Source organism: Acanthochromis polyacanthus, chromosome 2 (assembly GCF_021347895.1).
Source record: "Acanthochromis polyacanthus isolate Apoly-LR-REF ecotype Palm Island chromosome 2, KAUST_Apoly_ChrSc, whole genome shotgun sequence".
NCBI lineage: Eukaryota > Metazoa > Chordata > Actinopteri > Pomacentridae > Acanthochromis > Acanthochromis polyacanthus.
In genome coordinates, this window is record NC_067114.1 from 11,223,961 (window position 1) to 11,243,580 (window position 19,620).

Here is a 19,620-nt window from a genome sequence, read left to right on the forward strand (position 1 = left end):
TCTACTCTAAAACTGAAGCCCCAATACTAGAAAGTTCTAAATGACTACAGTTTTCTTTCTTGTCTAGATACAATATTATCCCTATCTTAACATGTTATTAATGAGCAATAAATTGCTTCATTTTTCTTTTTTCCTATTCACTGAAAGAAATGAAAAATACATTCTTGAAAAGTACTACAGTTTCCACATACCATAACTTGTATGAAAGATATAGATTGGTTTTCACGCCTGCTCTCATGCAGCCCTACGGGATGTTATGTTTCAGTGAAGATAGAAAACACACTGAAGATACCAGAGGATTTAAAAAGATGATACAGTCTCATTTCAAGCTGGGCAGTCTAAGATCTGGAAAACCATGAGTTCATGCATCAGTCATGCCATGAGTCATCACAGCACGCTGGAGGTAGGGAAATGAAATGGGCTGATTCTTCCTGCTATATATCACAGCCCTTAATAAAAAAAAGCTGCCCGTCTTTCGAATGCCACTAGATGTAAGGATATGATGCATCTACCTCTTATTAAATTTTTCAGCGGGATGCCACAGCAAAGTGTCTAGAGATTATTTTTTCATTTGCACTTAAAACAATACTGGAAAATGACTTGAAAACTGGAGTCTAAACTGATGCAAATGAGCAAATCCTTTGTTAATTCAGCCTGAAACATGTGTTGCAATGTTACAGGCATCCTGATCGTTTCTGATGTGAAAATGTGGTGACACCTTGTCAGTGATAAATGTCACAACTTGAAAGGAAATGCAACAGCAAAGGAAACTCATACATCTACATTCTGCTGACAAGATGAGCAGAACCTCAGGAACCTTTGCTCCATATATTCTTGTGATTTACTGTGCTAGGAATTTCCTTTTTTCCCCCCTTTATGCTTGTCTGTGTATCTCAAGCTATCTGCTTTCATCTTCCTGCACCACCTCTCCTGTCCCTCCAGAAACCTTAGCTGGCTTTAAGAAACAGCCTAATATTTCCCACTGCATTCATTTCACATTTCCTCAGTATTTTGTGATAATAAAACCCTGCACATCAAAGCGCAGACTTACTTTAAAGGTAAAGCTTAGCTTCCTCTTTCGCTGCCCAGAGCACAGAGTTGAAGCACTGCAGACAATTGGCATAGAGGTTCCACTGTATGCGTATCAGCTCGCACTGTCTGTTGTCTGAAAGGGAGGAGTGCATTCCCCATCCTGTCCACAGAAATGCTGAACCATTTACAGATAATACCGACTTGCAGAGTCAACGCCGGATGCAACTTCACCACTGTTCTGTCTCCACAACCACACAAGAATACAAAATCATGTACAAGTGATGCATTTCTAGATGAAGGCTGTCTGCGTTTGTGTAACTTGACCATATCTATGCCCAAATCATTCTGTATATTTCATAACAGAAAACTGCCTATGCTAATTTGAGACATGCAGTTCAATATGTACTATATGGTGGGAATTTTTCATGTTTGTATCAGGTTTGAATAAAAATCATTAGTATATGAATCCAGATTTTTCCCCACATAATGAATACGGGAACCCTGATCCAAACCTGGATCACAAAACAATTTAATTTGGATTTGAAGCAAAAACTTTAATGGAGCCTGACTCAGTGAAGCCCCTTACTCATGCCACTTCACAGACATCTTTTCATCTCAGCTGATTACCACTGAGGATGATGAAAGTTTGAACCTCAAATTAAAAAGTGAAAGCCCACATTTAAATCTAGCAGATGTAAGGAAAAGTAACTTAAAAAAAAACTTGAGCACAAAGAAATAGCTGTTAATTTCACGTGAAGAAAGCATAAGACAGATCAGCATAATTCATTAGGTGAAGGACATTTGTAAAATCAATCAGGCCGCATTTTCTACTCCATGAACAACCTCAACTGCAGCAAACTCTCTAATGGACATTTATATCAGTGTCTCTGCCCGGCCATTGCTTCTTTTGTGATGATATTTAAAGACCTTCAGTTGAAGTGTCACATCTTCCATTAATACAGAAATGTTCAATGCACTGGTCCTGGAATTCTTAGAAATTAAATATCAGTCACTTAATGCATCTTTTATGAACCTGTGAAACTGTGGAAATTTCACAAATGGACCATTAAGACTCGAATTTGAATATCATCATAAGTGTTCGACTTTAATCTACAAAAAACTGCTAACGGAATGAATGTCCAGGAAAATGCTTTACATACAACATGTGCTCCAAAAGAAACTGAAAGTATGCGGCTGCTGAAGTGTAGACGATAAAATAAGCCACTAAATCCAATATTCTCTCTAATGAATGATGTCATTCACGAGAAAATTATTAGGGAGATCTCCAGGCTTGATTAGAGCCATGAGAGGAACATCCTTCTTACCCACTGTGGTCATTAATTAAACCCCGGAGATAAACAGTCAGCCAAATACAATGTAAAACCTTCTCACTCAAGTACAGCCACACCCTTTATGTAAATTATTGTGCGCAGGGAATCGGCAATTATATTTAAATAGTTCATTTTAGGTCAACCAAAACCTACGTTTAAATGCGACCACTTTAAAAGGTCAACAAGTGTCGGTTTCACTGCTTGATTGTAGCATCTTGATATTAAATATGTGATAGATACAACTTTTTTTGTTTAATACTGAATATCTTAGGGTTCTGAACTCTTGGTTTGACAAAAAAAAGGAGAATTTAAGCGTCATTTTGTGTTTCAGAATAATCTTAATTATGAATCAAGATAATAAAATAACAAATGATGAAAACAACCAATAGCTGCAGCCCTACAATAAACTGTACATAAAAACTGGATGTAGTCTCTAAATAAGAAAGTGAAGCCAATTTATGTGCAAGTAACTTAAATCTGCATTATTGTTTTAATGGCCAGCAGGGGGCGACTCCTCTGGTTCCAAAAATAAGAGTAGAACTCTATGACAAAATGATTCAACTTCTCACTTAATCTTCTACTTCGCTAAAGGTTTTCTTAAGAAGTTTATGGTCTCAATCACTAGTTTCAAGTGTCCTTTAACACGGCATGAAATTCACCTTTTACATTGTTGCGTCAGTTTTGATTGACAAGTCGCTGTTACTTGGGCAATTTTCGGTCAGATCTCAATAGCCACATAAAGTTTCAAAAGACCAAGATGATGACGACCAAATTCTAAACTTAAGGCCTTAAAATGGTACTTCACAAACCAGTTGGTGATGTCACAGTGGATACATCTATCTTTTATATTCCGCCTACACCAAGCATATTTAGAAATTCAAAAACGTTCTTCTGTCTTTGACTTTGAATCTGACCTTCCCAGTGGCTAAGCTGTGAGCACCACAAACAGTTTCAGCCAGCTAATTAAACCAAAATAGTGTTTATGACTGTTTACCAAAAGACACAATCAAGAAAAAATACAGAATATGCAGCACTGTGTTGAAACTTCAGGTACTTTAGATGTTTAGATTCTTATCTGAGACATAATACCATCACAGAGGCATTTGATCAGTCCAAAATTCATTGTGCAGCAGGACAACAATCCCAAACATGCAGCCAGAGTCATGAAGAACTATCTTCAGAGTCCTACAGCAGATGGTATAGGCCCTTCTGGGATTACATGAAGAGACAGAGGACACAGAAACAGCCTTAATCCACAGGAGAACTGTGGCAAGATGCTCAGAAGAACCTATTTACCAAGTAGGTTGAAAAACTGACTGCAAGGAAACCTAGAAGAAATGGTGTTGCTTTCAAGGCAAAACAGATATTCCAACTCAATATAACTGAGATTTTATTTCTGCTTACTGGATTATGAATTAACATTTGCACCATATTTTATATTTTGGGGCTTGGGGAGAGCTGTTAAGTACTGAAAATCCCAACACTGGGACTAATTAGCATTCTGTGGGTTAATGTCTTACATGTGTATAAATCCCCCATCCTCCTGGTATTTTTTGCTGACCCTCACTTGGCTCTGAACATTGCCCTTGAAAATAAATAGCTAATGAAGAATAAATGCATATAAATGTAATTTCTAGGAGATGGGGCTGAAACAATCCATACAGACAGCCATGTGAAGGTTTATAGTCTTGAATTATTGATGTATCAACTAAAACTTGTGGAAAACAAGTAGTTTCCTGAGAAGGTTTGAGATGATGACAAAACCTATGCAGAGGCTGTCATATTTAAAATGTGATTCTTACTACCATTACTCTCTATACAGAGCCAGCCACTTGTGTGAATGTGTGAATTCATGTCGAATTATAGTGGCAGGAATGGAGTATTTGTTCAAATTGTATAAAGTAGCCCACATGTAAAGGCTGTGATAGAGTCTGGATAATGAAACCAAACAAGGATTTATGTGCTCCAGAAATCTAAACAATACGTGCACAGTGAAAAGGAAATTTCCTTTTATTTTTTTCACATATGTATGCACTAGTCTGAATGACCGCAGAAGAACACAATATTTTCCTCCAAAATGCTGCTGTGGTCGCTGCCGACAGATTCTCCCTCCATGAAGCAACACTATAAAGAATTTAATTCAGCAGTCTTAATGATGAGCGTGTCTTGGCACATCTGTACAGTGGAAATCCCAGCAGAAACGCTTGAATGGTGCTTATTACAAAATAAAAGCTTGGAGTCTGAACGCTGATATGCACAGTTTTGCTGTGTGGACACAATATTGAATCCACTGAGAAAAATATCTGTTTTGACGAGGGACTTGATTACATTTTTTATCTAAACAGTTTCCTTCCTCCTTACAATTGTAAGCAGAAAAATGTTCTGACATGTTGGCAACACTTGGAGTTACACTCTCGTTACCTTGAGGTGTGTGAGTTTTGAGACGGCGTGCCCTTGTGCAAAATGTTTATTTGCCGTGATGGATGTCTCATTCAAGTTGTATCTAATTTCAAATCACTATACACAGAACATTAAATACACATTTCAGCAGAGTACAGTGAAACCAGAACCAGTGGCGGTTTAAAAAGGCAGCTGTAAGAGTGTAATAATACAAGCTTTAATTGTATTGGACCTTTTAGTTTGACAAACAAATGAGATCAAATTAAGTTTTGTGTGGTTTTAAAAAGTTAGTTAGAAGTTCAGAAGTGTACTCTGGAGCTCTGCCATCTAATACCTTGTAGGTAATAAACATAATTTGTAAATCAATTGGAAAACAAGCCAGAGTAATGAAGCCAATCGGAATTGTTTGAGGAGACCGGTGTTTGTTAGAAGGCGGAAGCTGAACACTGTTACAGAAATAGAGTTTGTAATATTACAAGTGTCCTGCAGATTACTGTGAATTGTTGTTATTTTTAAGACTTAATTATGGCTCCAGTAGCACCACTGTGCAACAAGGACCATCTTAAAAAAGCTGTGATATTTCTCATTCTCCTAACAGAGGGCTGCATTACTATTCACATTACCTCTGCTACAAAAGACTTTCTCATTGATTGTCCTGTTGGTCTGAGATTACGCAGCGGGGCTCAATAGATTTTTTAGCAGCGCAGGGGTCATGAAACCCAATCAGAGCTTTGCTACAATTACACACTGAGCCATCATGCTGCAGTGTTTTGTTATTCATCCTGTATGATCACACAGAACTCATTTTTTTGTATTTTTCACATGATAGAGAAAATAAAATCAGCAATGTAGACTCTGAAAACTGACATAAGTTGAAGCCATTTATTTATGGTTCTCATTATTGTGAATGTGTTCTTTTTTATTAGTTTAATTTGCTTGAAACTAGCTTTAGAATTAAAACCACTATTTGTAAAATGCTGCAATTAAGACATAAAATAATGAAACGTGACAGAAGGTAAGTGACTTTGTTTCACAATAGTAGAACAGATACATTTTCATATTAATACATCTAAATGATTTACACCATGTTGTACTACAGCTGTCTTATATTTTATATGTTGAATCTGAGTTGCTAGAATATGCCTACCTTCTACATTTATGCTTAACATCGAATTAAAAAGTGCAACAGATAGAATTTATTGGTTCAGATCAACCGGTCAAGTTTGTGAACCTGTAATGTTTGATAATCAATGACAGTGTTCAAGCTGACAAGGTCCGATCAATGATAACCGTAATTTTAAATATTAAAACAGAAGAATACATCACCATGAGGACCTGGCCTTGGTTTTGCATTTACCTGAGTTTGATTTATTCTGTGTCCTATCTGTGCTGTTCACATTGCTATTTAAAATGCTCCCACAGATTACACTTTGCTTATATTGAATACAAATTGCTCGCTGAATATTTGGCTGAAATCTACTGTGTAAATCATTATCATGACAGTTATGGTGTTTTATTGCCACTTCCATAAATTCTGTGCACAAAGCCCGCTGCATAATTGTTTTTCATAGCCCTCAATGATCCTCATTTCTCAACACAACCTTCCTGGCACTGGTTGAGAGTGATGATGTCTGCTTTGGTCTTCTTGTGATACATTGTCCCAGGCTGGCTTCATTGGCACAATACCCAGTATTCACAGGTGTTTTGGGAAATCATTTGTATTGCAATTCAGTTTCAGGGTCCCGCTGCAATTTGCCGCGCGTTCTGCTGCACAGTCTGGCTTGAAGGATCGCCTCACAAAAACTATATCTCTGATTTGCAGCACATTCATCATAAGTTTAGAAAACAACAACACATTGTTACCTGATACTCAAACAGACAGCTGTGGCGAGCCAAATTTGCGTTATGGATCTAACGCTGCACTTTGTTTTCAAGGAGATAATAGTTTGTACTCCAGGATTATCTTTTACTGCAAGACACCACAGACGGCTTCATTATAACTTCCCTGCACTCACAGAGTCTCTATAGCAGGGGTGTCAAACACGCGGCCTGTGGGCCAAAAGCAGCCCACCACAGGGTCCAATCCGGCCCATTGGACGACTTTGTAAAGTGTAAAAATTGCAGAGAAAACATTAACTGTAAATTACAATTTTGTAAAAACAGTATATTTAAAATAATTTCTAGACCATGACAAATTGTTTTGATCATAAAGTAAAATACGAGATTGCTCATTGTTCTTTTGTCGTTTTGTGCCTCGTTTTTGTAACATTTTGCCATGCTTTTTCTGACTGTTGTCGTTTGTCTCATGTTTTTGTCGTTTTGTTTGTCATTTTTGCCATTTTGTGTTTCCTTTTGGTCTCGCTTGTGTTTTTTGTCTTGTTTTTGTCACTTTGTGTTTTGCTTTATTAGTTGTTTTTTGTCTCGTTTTTGTCATTTTGTCTCTTTTTTGTCTCGCTTCTGTCGTTTGTCCATTTTTTTTGTCACTTTGTGTCTTATTTTTGTAATATTTTGTCTTGTTTTTGTTGTTTTTTTGGTCTTTTTTGTCTGATTTTTGTCGTTTTCATCATGTAGTAAAATACTATTTTGTTCAGTTCTAGAAGATGAGAGACTAAATGTTTTGTTCCTTTGCAGACACTCTGATCTGGAAGTTGTAATGTGTAAATGACAAACTGAGGCATAATGTTGCTGAAATTTAACTTATTTTTCTTAATAAATTTCAGGTTGTTCATGACGTTTTGTAAAAAGATAATTCCTTCAGTGTGAACATTTTCAGAATGTACTTTTTTGCACTAAAACAAAGGAAAGATTTGGAGTTGTGGTTATTTATAGGTTATTATGCTCTGATTTTACACTTGAGATCAAATTGGGCTGAATGTGGCCCCTGAACTAAAATGAGTTTGACACCCCTGTTCTATAGGATAAGTAATCAGGATAGTTACTAGAACAAGCAATAAAGCTAATTACCTCAAGAACATAATCAAACCAAATGCCCTTACTGTAAGTAAAAGTACTTGTTGATTACAGTTTACAGTTTTGACACATATAAATTTGCGGTCTTTCGGTCTCAAATCACTAGTTTTGATATCAGTTATGACAACTTTGGGGTAAAGACAAGCATTAGTATGACCTTTTTCATCTAACCTCAGCAGCCTGGAAGTAATTAAACCCAAACATACTAGCTTATAATTCAATAAAATAATACATACTTTACAGCAAATCTGACACACATAACTTCACAGAAACAGTGGCTGGCCAGTCTTTTGTTGGCAGTCAGTGTGCAAATGTGAGGATTTAATGGAAATGTATTAAAGTGAAATTAATCACATCGAGCAAAGCCTTGTGGGTTTCGTATTAGCTGATAGCAGAACAGAGCAGTCAGTATGACGTCCAAATGTCTGCTAAAACTGCATTCAATTTAACTGCAAACTAAGCTGTTCAGATTATATTGTTCATTCCCGTGGCATTTAGATAACAATATTTTTAACATGTAACCAGTGTAGCAAAACCTTTTCATGATATTTTATTGCAAATGCTCCTAAAAATAAATATAAAAACAGCACTTCATGAAGCACGGGGAAATAACACTGGAAATCTCAGATTATTTCTCATAGGATTGTGCAGGAATTTATACTGGCCCTGTTTTTACAAGACACTTTAACACGTTGCAACCAAGATGTCATATTATGGAAACAAAGCATCATGACAGAAATATTTTGCATCCACACTGTGACCGAATGTGCAGAGAGAACAGCAGTTTATTTCCCCCTCACACTACAGAGGACAGCCCTTTCAAGCCCCAAAAGCCTGTAGCTGTTGGCCTGATTTGAGTTTGTCTCTGAGGATCCGTCAGCAGCCAGTCTGTGTGCTGGCAGGTGGTCTGGAGGCATGACCAATATGCTACAGACAGACAGGCGGGCAGACAGACAGACAGACAGACAGACAGGAACTCTATGGGACTGCTAATCTGGGGCCAAGCCAGGGTCCTGCAGCCTTGTAGCTCTCGGCTCACTGTGTCACCCCGTGTTTCAAAAGCTCTGCACAACTACAAAGTACAGTCACCTCCAGGCAAAGGCGAGTTCCTTCAGTCCGACATAACCGAGGAAGTAAACAACATGAGAGGGCAAAGCAAAGATACAAAAGCAGCTAACCGAAATGACGGTTTATAATAAATGTGATAAAATCATCAATGTGTGAGGCTACAAATCACTCAGCGTGGCTATTATCAGGCCCAGGAATTCTAAAAGCATGTCATTTCTGGAGGAAATTGACTTGCAGGGCTAATCTCGCTTCTTTTCTGATGATTGCATCTCCGTCATTAGTGAGGATGGATGTTTCCACGTTCAGCGTCCTGTCATAAACTTGTCTCCATTTCCTTTCACAATGCAATCTAGTGAGAGTGCAGTTGACGATGAGTGGTCCCCTGCTCCTTGCTCGGTTATTGAACAGGCTGATAGCTGCATTAATGGTCTTGGTACAGTACATGTGTGCAATCATTAGCTATTCCTTAGGAGTGTAATTCTTTCTCTGGCCCATCTGCTCCTGGTTGTGTTGAATTAAACGCACACCTTGCGATTTTCAGCTCTCAGTCAGAGCTGACGACAGTGTACGAATTAATTATAGCACTGTGAGAGGAACGCAACATGACAGGCACGTCTCTGCTCTGAACAATGTCGGCGTTCTCTGAGCACATCATTGCAAACAGCAACAATGACTTTGACTCCTACAAATCTCACGTGTGCAGCAGAGAGACCACGAGGGGATGAAGGTGATCATTCAGACTTCAGAATTAATTAGTAGCAATCATTTGTTCGGTATGAAAAGAGAGAGAGCAAGTCACTCTGCGCTCTGTGTACACTCACTAATGGATAATTTCCTCTGCTGTGTTTCTGTCAAATCATCTAAACACTGGCATGAAATCACATTTGTTTTAAGGTCAACAGATCATGTCGGGTTTTTTTTCTCTATTTTTTTTAATTTTCAAGAAAAACCATAAAAAGAGCACATGCTGGTTCAAGCACTTGCTTTAATCATCACTTTTAGCTTCAAATTTTAAGTCAAAATGGATTAGAGGTCGTTAAGGTGCTTCTGCAACTCGCTGAAAACGTTCACACTTTACTGCAAAAGCATGGTATGAACAAAAGCTCCACATCATTACTACATGGACCTTGAGGTGAGATAGATTTTTCGTTTACGTATTTCTCTTCAGTAGCATTTTGTTGCTGAGTACCACATCCCTAATGCATCATTCTGAAATGTACAGATCACAATGCTGAAAGCCAAATTACACTTGGGTATTATGAGTTCAGTATTTTACGTAAAAAGAGGTGAGCGATGCCCTCTGCGACCTTGCTCCTAACAACCATTACGTGTCATTATCAAACTTAATTTTCCACGCATTACCTGGATGAACAATGGCCCATGGCCACATGAGTAACATCATTACTCACCCTGATGCCCAGCTCCACATTCTCTCCCCCGTACACCTCCATCCCTTCATCCAGCAGACCAATCTCCTCAAAGTACAGCCGGTCCACCACAAAGCAGCCAATCAGGGCCGGGCTCCTGGGGAATTAAAGATGATGAAGATGTTTGTCAGCTGCAGTCCTCTGAACAGGTAATGCTAGTCTGGCACAGTTGCTATAGTGACAGCAAGGACAGGAAAATGTACACGACCTTACACAACGTATAATTAGTTTGTGAACGCAGCATGAATTGGCATTTTAACAGGGTTGACATTTGTGTTCTTAATTTCTTAATCCTATTATAATATTTGACTCAGACTATCAAGCCACTGAGGTGTTCACTTACTGGATTGGTGCACTCTTGTTGCCCTTGTGCCACCACAACTTGGGTGGGTTAAGGTAGCGACACCACAGCTCCCAGTCGAAGCCCTGGGCAGACAGCGGATACTCCTCTATCTCGAACGTGTCATATTTGATGTTATCAAATGATGGGGAGATTATGCGGGTTCTGTCTTCTTTAATTCTCTCCAGAATGGGTTCAGCCCTGTTAATATGGAGAGAGAAAGTAATTTCACTGTGAATATTTGGTTTGACAGGCTTTGTGATCACGCTTGTCATGTAAGGGCACTTTAAAAAAAAAAACAATTTCACGAGATGAATTCAGTTCAATTTATTAGTCTGACAAAGCATCATTGCCCATCTGATGATAACTGGATGGAAATTAGAATTTTTCTGTATCAAAATATGAAAAGATAAATTATGTTGACTTTCTTTGACACACAATGAAATGAAAATAACTGCACAATGCATTTACAAGGTTATTTAATGTGCATGTTCTCCCCTTTACTGTTGAATATATTGGCAAGGAGGATTTACATTCCAGAAGCGTAACAAGAAGGACGTCCATACAAGAGATTTGCTTGAAGCAAATGCATCTTATTAAAAGTAAGCCTGACACGAAGCAGCGCTGGATTGCTGCAGTCGGTGGATGCGCATCAGGTGTGCCGTGGTGGTGTTGAAGGTGTAAACAAGGGTGAGAGATAGAGGGTGTTTTTCATTATGCTAACATGTCTCCTCACTTCTCACACTCACATCTTTTCCTCGCATCTTACTTTCTGCCAGCAAGATGTGACAGAGAGCTGCAAAGAAGAGACACGACCACGGAGAAGCCGAAGCTGCCAAATGAGAAATCCTTCATTCCATATCGTCTGTCTTAAGCATCGCCAGTTACTTATAACTTGATGCACATGCGCATCACTTGCCAATTCAAACCACGACTTGATAAAAGACCTCTGCATAGAATCCACCTGTGCTTCTTCAATCTAAACTCCTCTCTCCTCGCTCCTAGTCTCCTCAAGGTGCATTTAAGTAATTGGAAGATCCTCCAGGATGTCAGAGTGGGAATGATTTCTGGGTCACAGGAGGACGCGAGGAAGCATAAGTTAGCATAATAAAAAGCCTCCAGAGTGAACATATGGGCAAGTTTTAATAGCCTGGAAGGCCCAGGTGAATCACATCAGCTGATGACCCTCATATGTCAGCCATTTGTCTGCTGAGATTAGCCAGGAAACCTTTTTAAGACAGCTGCAAGTGAGTCACAATGATGTGACGTTTTTGGTTTTTGGCTAGGGAATTAAAAAGTGAAGATTTAAAGCAGAGGCTCTACATTTTAGTTAATATACTGTTTAGTCATAGTAATCAAAACTGTATCACCTTTCAACAATTGCATTACTCATACATTGCTCTATTTGCAAATTGAAAACTCACACTTTAGATATACTACAATAAAAGTACAGGCTCCTCAGTAGAAACTCTCTGCTACAAGAGTCAGTACAACTTCCATTACTAAGAATCAAATCTTTTATTTTCCATTTTTCAGCATGGAGGATGACATATTTCTGGAGAGATGCAAGGCCATTCTTCAGAGATGTTTTTTTCTTCCAAGTACTCTTTGCTGGAGGGGCTGTGTTGCTCTGTCTTTCTCTTTAAAACACCCCAAAGGTGTTCTGTTGGATTCGAATCCGGTGGCACACTTGGCCAAGTCATAGTTTTCACTTTTTCATTCTTTAGAAATTCTTGTGGTTTTGGCAGGGTGTTTGGATCATTATCATACTGGAATATTTCTCTTCTGCCAAGCTTCTGCAGACTAGGAGTCGTCTCATCAGCCAGTATTTTGATGCATCTACAGGCATTCATGGGGCGTCACTATAAATGTCCCCGACCCGACTCCTTTTTCACTTATGTCGCCTCATATCATTATACATCCCCGAGCTTTACTGTTGGGACGATGCATTCACTGTGGTAGTCCGAGTCAGGTTCATTTCAGTGCTATCTTAGCTGAACAAATGTATCTTGGTCTCATCTGATCAAATAATGTGTGGCCAGTTTTCACCATTCAAGTGTTCTCAGATGGTTTTGAACCACTGATAACCCTTGTGCCAAGTCTGAAACACTTGCCAATCTGTTTTTCAGTTACTTTGTTAAAGTAGTGCACTATATATAAATTGCACATTCTCTACCCCTCTTACTGCTGCAATCATAAATCTGAGTGATTTTTAGTCTGTATGAGGTCACACAATCACTTTTAAATTCCTTTGACTTTATTTTTTCCATGCAGAGCCATGATGCACACATGCAGATAGACACAGCCGAGAGGTCCAAAACTGATAAAGTTCTGATGTTCACAACTCATTTTATAACCCTGTACAAGAATTCTGGCTCAGTGGAATTCACAAGTGTACTCAGTGTTGTTTCAGTAACCGCAGGTTTTATAACTTGTGAGTCAGTGATTACAGGGTTTCTACTCTGGGGCCTGTATTCCAACACAGCTTTTCAGAGGTTTTTGAGTTAGCCTCTTCAAAAGAAATAATGCAACTAATGAGAGGGGATGCAACTTGAAATCATTCTGAAATGTAAGTGATGAGGCATACTCAGTTCTGTTGTATACTATATTTACACAGGTTTATATGTAGCCAGGAGACTATCAGTTTTTCTCAGCATAAAGACTGCAAACAGGTTAGAAAGAGCCAACAGCCAGGGTCTGTCTAAAGGTAACAAAAGGCACCCACCAACAATCCCAAACCTCTCTAATTAATATGTTATTCTGTGCTTTGTTTGTTTAGTGTAGGTGGTGTGTTTGAGGAGTTTTCTCTTCGGCAGGAAAAACAGCAAACCTGCAGGCTTTGTTTATAAATGAAATTATTTTCTGTGAACCCACACAGAGTGATATGACTCGAGATCCTGCGCTCTTGTGCTGAGTCGAGCTGATCTCACACGTTGCGAGTGACTCACCAGCCGACATTGAACTCAACGTGGGCATCAAACAGGGCAACAACTGGGGCAGTGGCTGCTCTCCACCCACTCACTCTGGACCGGATCAATCCCTCCTGCTTGGCGTGCCGCACCATCTTAATGAATCCTGGACGCTGGCTGTTAGTCTCGGACACAAAATCCTGCAGCTTCTCCTTCAGCTCATCTGCAAAACACACAGACGCACACATGAATTTCACATCAACACCTGAGGACTTGCTGAAGATCCCATTTGAGATATGTGAGTAAAGTGAAAGCTGCTTGTGAGCAAACTTCCACCCACAAAGACGTCGTCATCATGTCCTCTTCCAGTGGGCAGTATTTCATTGGTCAGAGGCCAAAAGCACTCATGCTTCACTGCTTTGATCAGTGGACCAAATAGGCAGCAGCTTGAGCCAGCTCTGCAGACCTCCATGGGGCTTACCAGTCATAACAGGCTATTGCAATATTGAGGATTCAGCCTGCAATGCTTTTTAGAACACAAGGGGAGGAGATGGTGGAAGTCCGTGGGGTTTGATGTTTGGCCTCAAAGTTTACCTCCATTATTACCTGAGTTATATACTTTATGATGAATCATGCAGTGCGGTACAAGAGCCAGCGCTACTTATGTGACAAAGAAGGATGATTTTCCCTTCAGGTTGAGAGCAGCATTTCGGCTAATTTTCTCAAGAATACAATAAATCGCAGCAGTGTATTAGACGCTCCCCTTGTGTTGCAACTAAAAAATGTCAAGACAAGTGAAAAAGGCTTCGGTTGAAAACGGTTTCTTTAAAAAGAAAAAAAGAAAGAAAGAGGGCCAAACTTTAGAGTCTGCTGTCAAATGTCAGTGCAAGCCAGTGAGCAAAACTACAATTAAATCCCAACTTTACACCATACTATAAACCAAATATAACTGGAAAATATAAAACTTTTATCAGCATGGTGTTTCATCATTCTGTATATAAAATCACCTTAGGCTGTGTTCTCATTATTTTGCTTTAAACCAGTGGTATCTTTTGTGTTTAAAGAGAATGGGAAGCAGCTGCAAGCAGACAGAAAAGTGGCCGCTGTAAAATCATGCTGTGCCTGGCTTTTCCAGAGGTAGCATGAGGAATTTTATGAAGTCAAAAAAAGACTGTACAAACCAAGAATGTTGGAAAAAGTTGCATTAGAGAAGTAGATAGTATACTGTCTACTAATAAAATGTATGACACTGTGGACGTGTCTGTGAAACTCTTCAAATACAATGAAAGCAATGTATTTTCTTTAAATATAGTGATTCTACATGGATTTGTTTCAGCACAGAATTATCTCAATGTGAATTGGAAGTGTTAAAATATTCTAATTCAGCAGACTTATTTCCTCCTGACTGCTTGGCTTGATGGTTATTGTTGGCACCTGATAGTAAACGAGTCTCACAGGCTATCAGTCGGTGCTTCTACAGCACTCAATTTGAATAAAAAGCAGGAAAATGTACCAAGATTTCATCAGCAGCCCCTTTAGAGGTTGGAGAAGCTGTATTATCGTCACCCGTATGTGAAGTATAAGAATTTCAATCATTTTGTTTTCTTTTAGTTGAAAAGCATAGAACAGCAACATTGTTTCCACAAGGACACATATTGTATGTCACAGATTCATCTACACATAAAGTGTATAACCTAAATTGATCAAAGAGAGAACAGGAAAAAAGAGAAAACGTTCTAAGGACTTGTGATTGTGCTGAAATATGCAGTAATTAAAATCACAATAACAAATGATGAGTGGATATGATAATGCATGACTGGCAGCTATTATTACTGTTAATGGCAAATACAAGACTGAGATGTGCCTTTAGATTAAAGCTGCACAGCCACAAGGGTGCCCTCAGTTACTCCTGTTGATTAGACCTTTGCTCAGGTTGACCTTGTGTGATGCTGCAGTGTTGTTGTGAAGCCAACAAACACTGTGAACCAATAAGAATAATGATAAGAATAAGTTTTCCCACCCCAACAATCTCAACAAACTTATAGCAGTGATGGAGGTCAAGCAGGGGAAATGTCATGAAAAGTTTAAAACATGTTTGAGGATGGACTGTAGGTATGTAGGGACTTTAATACGACACAAACACAAACTTTGGAATTGTCTGATTACTTCAACTTTTCTTTCGACTTGTACTGACCTGAACAGTCGGCTGGGGAAATGAAAATATAAATAAACAAGCATTTTATAAAGACATATCAGAGTCAAAGATGTAGAGTGTTTTTCTTATTCCTATGGAGGCTGATCTTTGAGACACTGAGAACTGCTGCTTTTTCCCACCAGGCAATAAACAAGTCTGGAGCAGAATAATTTTCATAGCGCTGAATATTCACTATATGCAACATGAAACTTGGCGATACGCCACATGTATGTGCAGTATCTCACCTAGTAGAGCCAGCAGTGGACAGTTTTTATCCTAATCTGCTAAAAAATTCCAGGTGGGCAGTTGTAGGAAATTTAACAGAATGATTAGCTTCATAATTCCTTTACTTGGGGCTCTTAATTTTTGTTAAAGGAAAACTATTGCAGCTACTCATAATAGCAGCTGTAAGCAGAGCTGTAATAATTCTGAATCCATCAATAATTAAGACATCCTGATGTACGTGCGAATTGAAAATAAGAATGATGCCGTGTTGTGCCTCATAACAAATCATAATAAAGCACAGTTCATTACACCAGAAATGGCTGATGGCCAACACTCATCAATCTTTCAGGACTGATATCCTGCTGAAGCTCTGCTGGAAGGCAATGGGCTTTGGGATGGAGTTGGGCTGGAACAACAAGTAAACAGGTTTCTAACATCACTGTGCATTCAAGCAGTAAATCCGGTAGCATATTCTAAATGCAACAAAGAATGTCCAAGGCTTTTCTCAGAAGACAAAGAGCAAAGCTAATGGTGAGCAGCAAAATGGAGAACACACCATTTAGCTCACTTCTATTCAGTTCTTCAGCCAGAAATGACAAAAAGACACTGCAGGGAACTGTGTGTAACTACCAGCAGCACTCTATGAAAGCTTTTGTTTTTTAAAATGTTCTACATCTAACATGGTTTAAAAACCGTATTAATTTTCTTTGACTGTGCAGAGAATTAATCATGGCAATGTCATATATATTATTCCGTGCACAACCCTTCAAGGATATTTCATTGTTTGTCCGTATTTGTCAACCCTGAGCTTGTCTGTCTGTGCCTCGAATATTCTATATCCTCCTCCTGCACGTTCAAACTAAACACCATTTATCACCACGCAGGCGTTACTGTTTGCACAGCAGATGGCGAATCGGCATGGATACAGGTCTCACAGTTGCTGTGTAGTTTGCACTGCACCATTTGGCAATTTCTCACTACACAACTCTGTGGTGGTGAAAAATCTGTGTTTAAAATACTCGCTCTTCCTTACAATCAAACCCTGGGTCCACCTGGCAATTTGTTCAAAACACTGTGAACACATGTTGCTGAAGTTCCAGCATAAATGTGCTCCGCTTGTACATCATACTTGGCAGTACAGAACTGTAAACTCAGCTCTGTTGGTTTTTTTGCTGATATCATCCCAGCTTTTGTGTGCCTTCCAGCTTTCGTTGGCCAAACCTGCAGCAACTACTTGCTGGATATCCAACTGGTTTCAAATGGCTGCTGGAACTTCTCTGCACACCTGAGGTGCCGAATGAATCCACATGAAGTCAGTCCACTAACAGGAATGCACAATGCTTGGAAGAGAGCAGACGCAAGCCACAGGTTTTGGCTAGCAACAAATTGTCACAACAAAAATTCCAAAAACACGTCTCAGATGAAGTTATTTGCTGCTTTTCTTGCAGCTGTAATGAAATGAATATCTTCCTATGCCACAGGGAAAGATAAGAAAATGAAAGAAGTTACCTTAGGCAATAAAATTGACTTTTCAGACGTATTGATTTCTAGATTGTGTAAATAAAGGATTAATGAACCAAAGAAAAATCTTCAACACCCTCTTCTCAGTGGGCAAAGGTTTAAATGGCCGACTCAAAAAGTTCCTCACAACTAGTGATCCTGCAGAGACAGACTTCTGCAACAAACATAGATTCTCTAAACATTTTTCTGCTGTCTGTGCTTTACTTGAAGTTAGTGGCTCATCACAAAATCCTCTTCCCTGGCATATTATCACTTAAGGTAAAGGATGGAATCCTCGAACAGCCTGTATAATAAGTGAGCCCCTCTCAAATCCTTGCTCTTACACAGATGAGCCTTTCTCGGGCCACAGCTTGGGACATTATCCAATTAAGGAGGAATCAGTTAGGTCAATTTGCCCTTCTCTCCCTTGATGGCTACACATTCTCCTGCATGCTAATGCCTCTCAGAGGTTGGTTGTGACAGTGGCGGGTGACTAATGTAAAGCTGTGAATGACCGGGAGGTTAGCGGTGGATGATGACCCCTTCAACAATCTCAGCAGCATCACGGGTCAATAGGCTAACGACATTTAGCACAGATAAGATTCACAGTCATGGCGATAATGATACCACCAGGCCTATCAGACGCACTGTGACAGAGTGCTCGAGCAAACAGGGTGAAATGCCATCAGCAAAATGTCAATGCGTGACTTGGGTCTCTGAAAGAGCTAAAGGCAACCACTCCCCAGCTCTCAATTACATGATGAAATATGAATGTTTATTGGCGGCGATGTGCTAATCCTCCTGTGCCAGAAGAGGCAGCAGCAAAGTTTTAGGTTTTCACTTTTACATTTTAATTGATAACTTTGGAAATGTTACTCTCTGGTCAAAAACAGCCCAGGGACAGCGACCATTCTTATTCCAGCATGTTGAGATGAGTTTAGAAAAAAAATACCGCAATGATCTATATTCTGTTCCAGCAGGCTACAGGCCATGCTACATGTTTTGCATTATTGACTTCAGTAAAAAAAATCTTCCCAATGCCACTATTTCCCATGTTGATTGTTCTAATGGCTGATTCAGTCCTTGTTACAAGCAGTGCGGCCCGTTTTAAAGCGCATCGTCTATAAATGACCTTGGCACATTATCATTAACTTTTTATAGCCGGCTTTCTGCCTCCGTAAAGTAGTTAATTCCTGCACTGTACTGTAAATTACTAAGGCCACTTCTCACAGGTAACTTCAAAGCTATTCTTTGTGTCTCTGCATGGCAGACCGAAGTCACCCATCAGTGATCTCACACATCTGTCATCTCAGAGACAACATCAGTGAATGAACGCAGCTCAGCAGTTACACATTGTCAGCATACATAAAATGCCTTTTCGACCTGATGCTGTTTACACTACATCCAATGCATGCAGATGTAGGAATTAGGCTTGCAAATGCAGACAAGACATGTACAAACACTTCATCACCTTGCTGGATTGTTATCTGCCTCGGGGCAAATTTCCTGGCTTTGGAGCTCATTAGTGTTATTCATCTATCAGTTAAATCCAGTGAACACAGACCCTAATTAACATTTAAGGAGTCTGGAGGCCATCAGTGGAGCAGTAAATATCACAGATACGGACTTCTCTACACATGTAAACACTGATATGTACACTATAGTGGCCTTGCTCCATTTGAGTTCTCATTCACAGACCATTTTATCGAGGATACTGTGGTTGCTGACTTGTGCGGCAGACAAATATCCAAGAATGCATCAACACCAACCAGCTGTGGTGGAGACGAGGAAACAACCATTCGGATTTTGAATGTAAGGCCAATGTATCTGGATAATTTTGAAATTTGGTCCACAGTAAAGGCTTGATGGTTGAGGCTGTGGGTTACTGATCAGAAAATCAGGGTTTTGAAGGCCTTAACTGTTTCAGGGGGCCTTTTCATTGCTGACCCTAAATTTTGACAATGCAGTAATGCATTTGTGTCAAACAAAAACTTCTTCTGCATCTCCTGAGATGCGAGAGCTGCAGTTTGGTGAGGCTGGTCAGCAGCTAGCAACTCTGCTCTCAAGGACTGCCAAGTTAATCTCTGTTGTATCCCGAGGAGAATAGTCCTATAACAGCAAGCCCTTAAGTAGATTCACAAATGTGTCTGTGCTGCTCTGATGTCTTCATTGAGTGTGACATATGATGTTATTTATTTTGGAACATACAAAATTTATTTGCTGC

General features: G+C 39.4%; 1 protein-coding gene across 1 annotated transcript in view; it reads right to left on the reverse strand.

The window, feature by feature from the left end:
* The window catches only part of galnt18b (UDP-N-acetyl-alpha-D-galactosamine:polypeptide N-acetylgalactosaminyltransferase 18b), an 84,147-nt gene that overhangs the window by 23,473 nt on the left and 41,054 nt on the right, over nucleotides 1-19,620 (reverse strand). The window contains exons 4-6 of the mRNA XM_022212710.2: nucleotides 13,517-13,700; nucleotides 10,572-10,769; nucleotides 10,211-10,325 (exon numbers count right to left, since the gene is read on the reverse strand). Of these exons, the coding sequence (XP_022068402.1) occupies nucleotides 10,211-10,325; nucleotides 10,572-10,769; nucleotides 13,517-13,700 (497 nt within the window). The remainder of the gene's footprint in view (nucleotides 1-10,210; nucleotides 10,326-10,571; nucleotides 10,770-13,516; nucleotides 13,701-19,620) is intronic.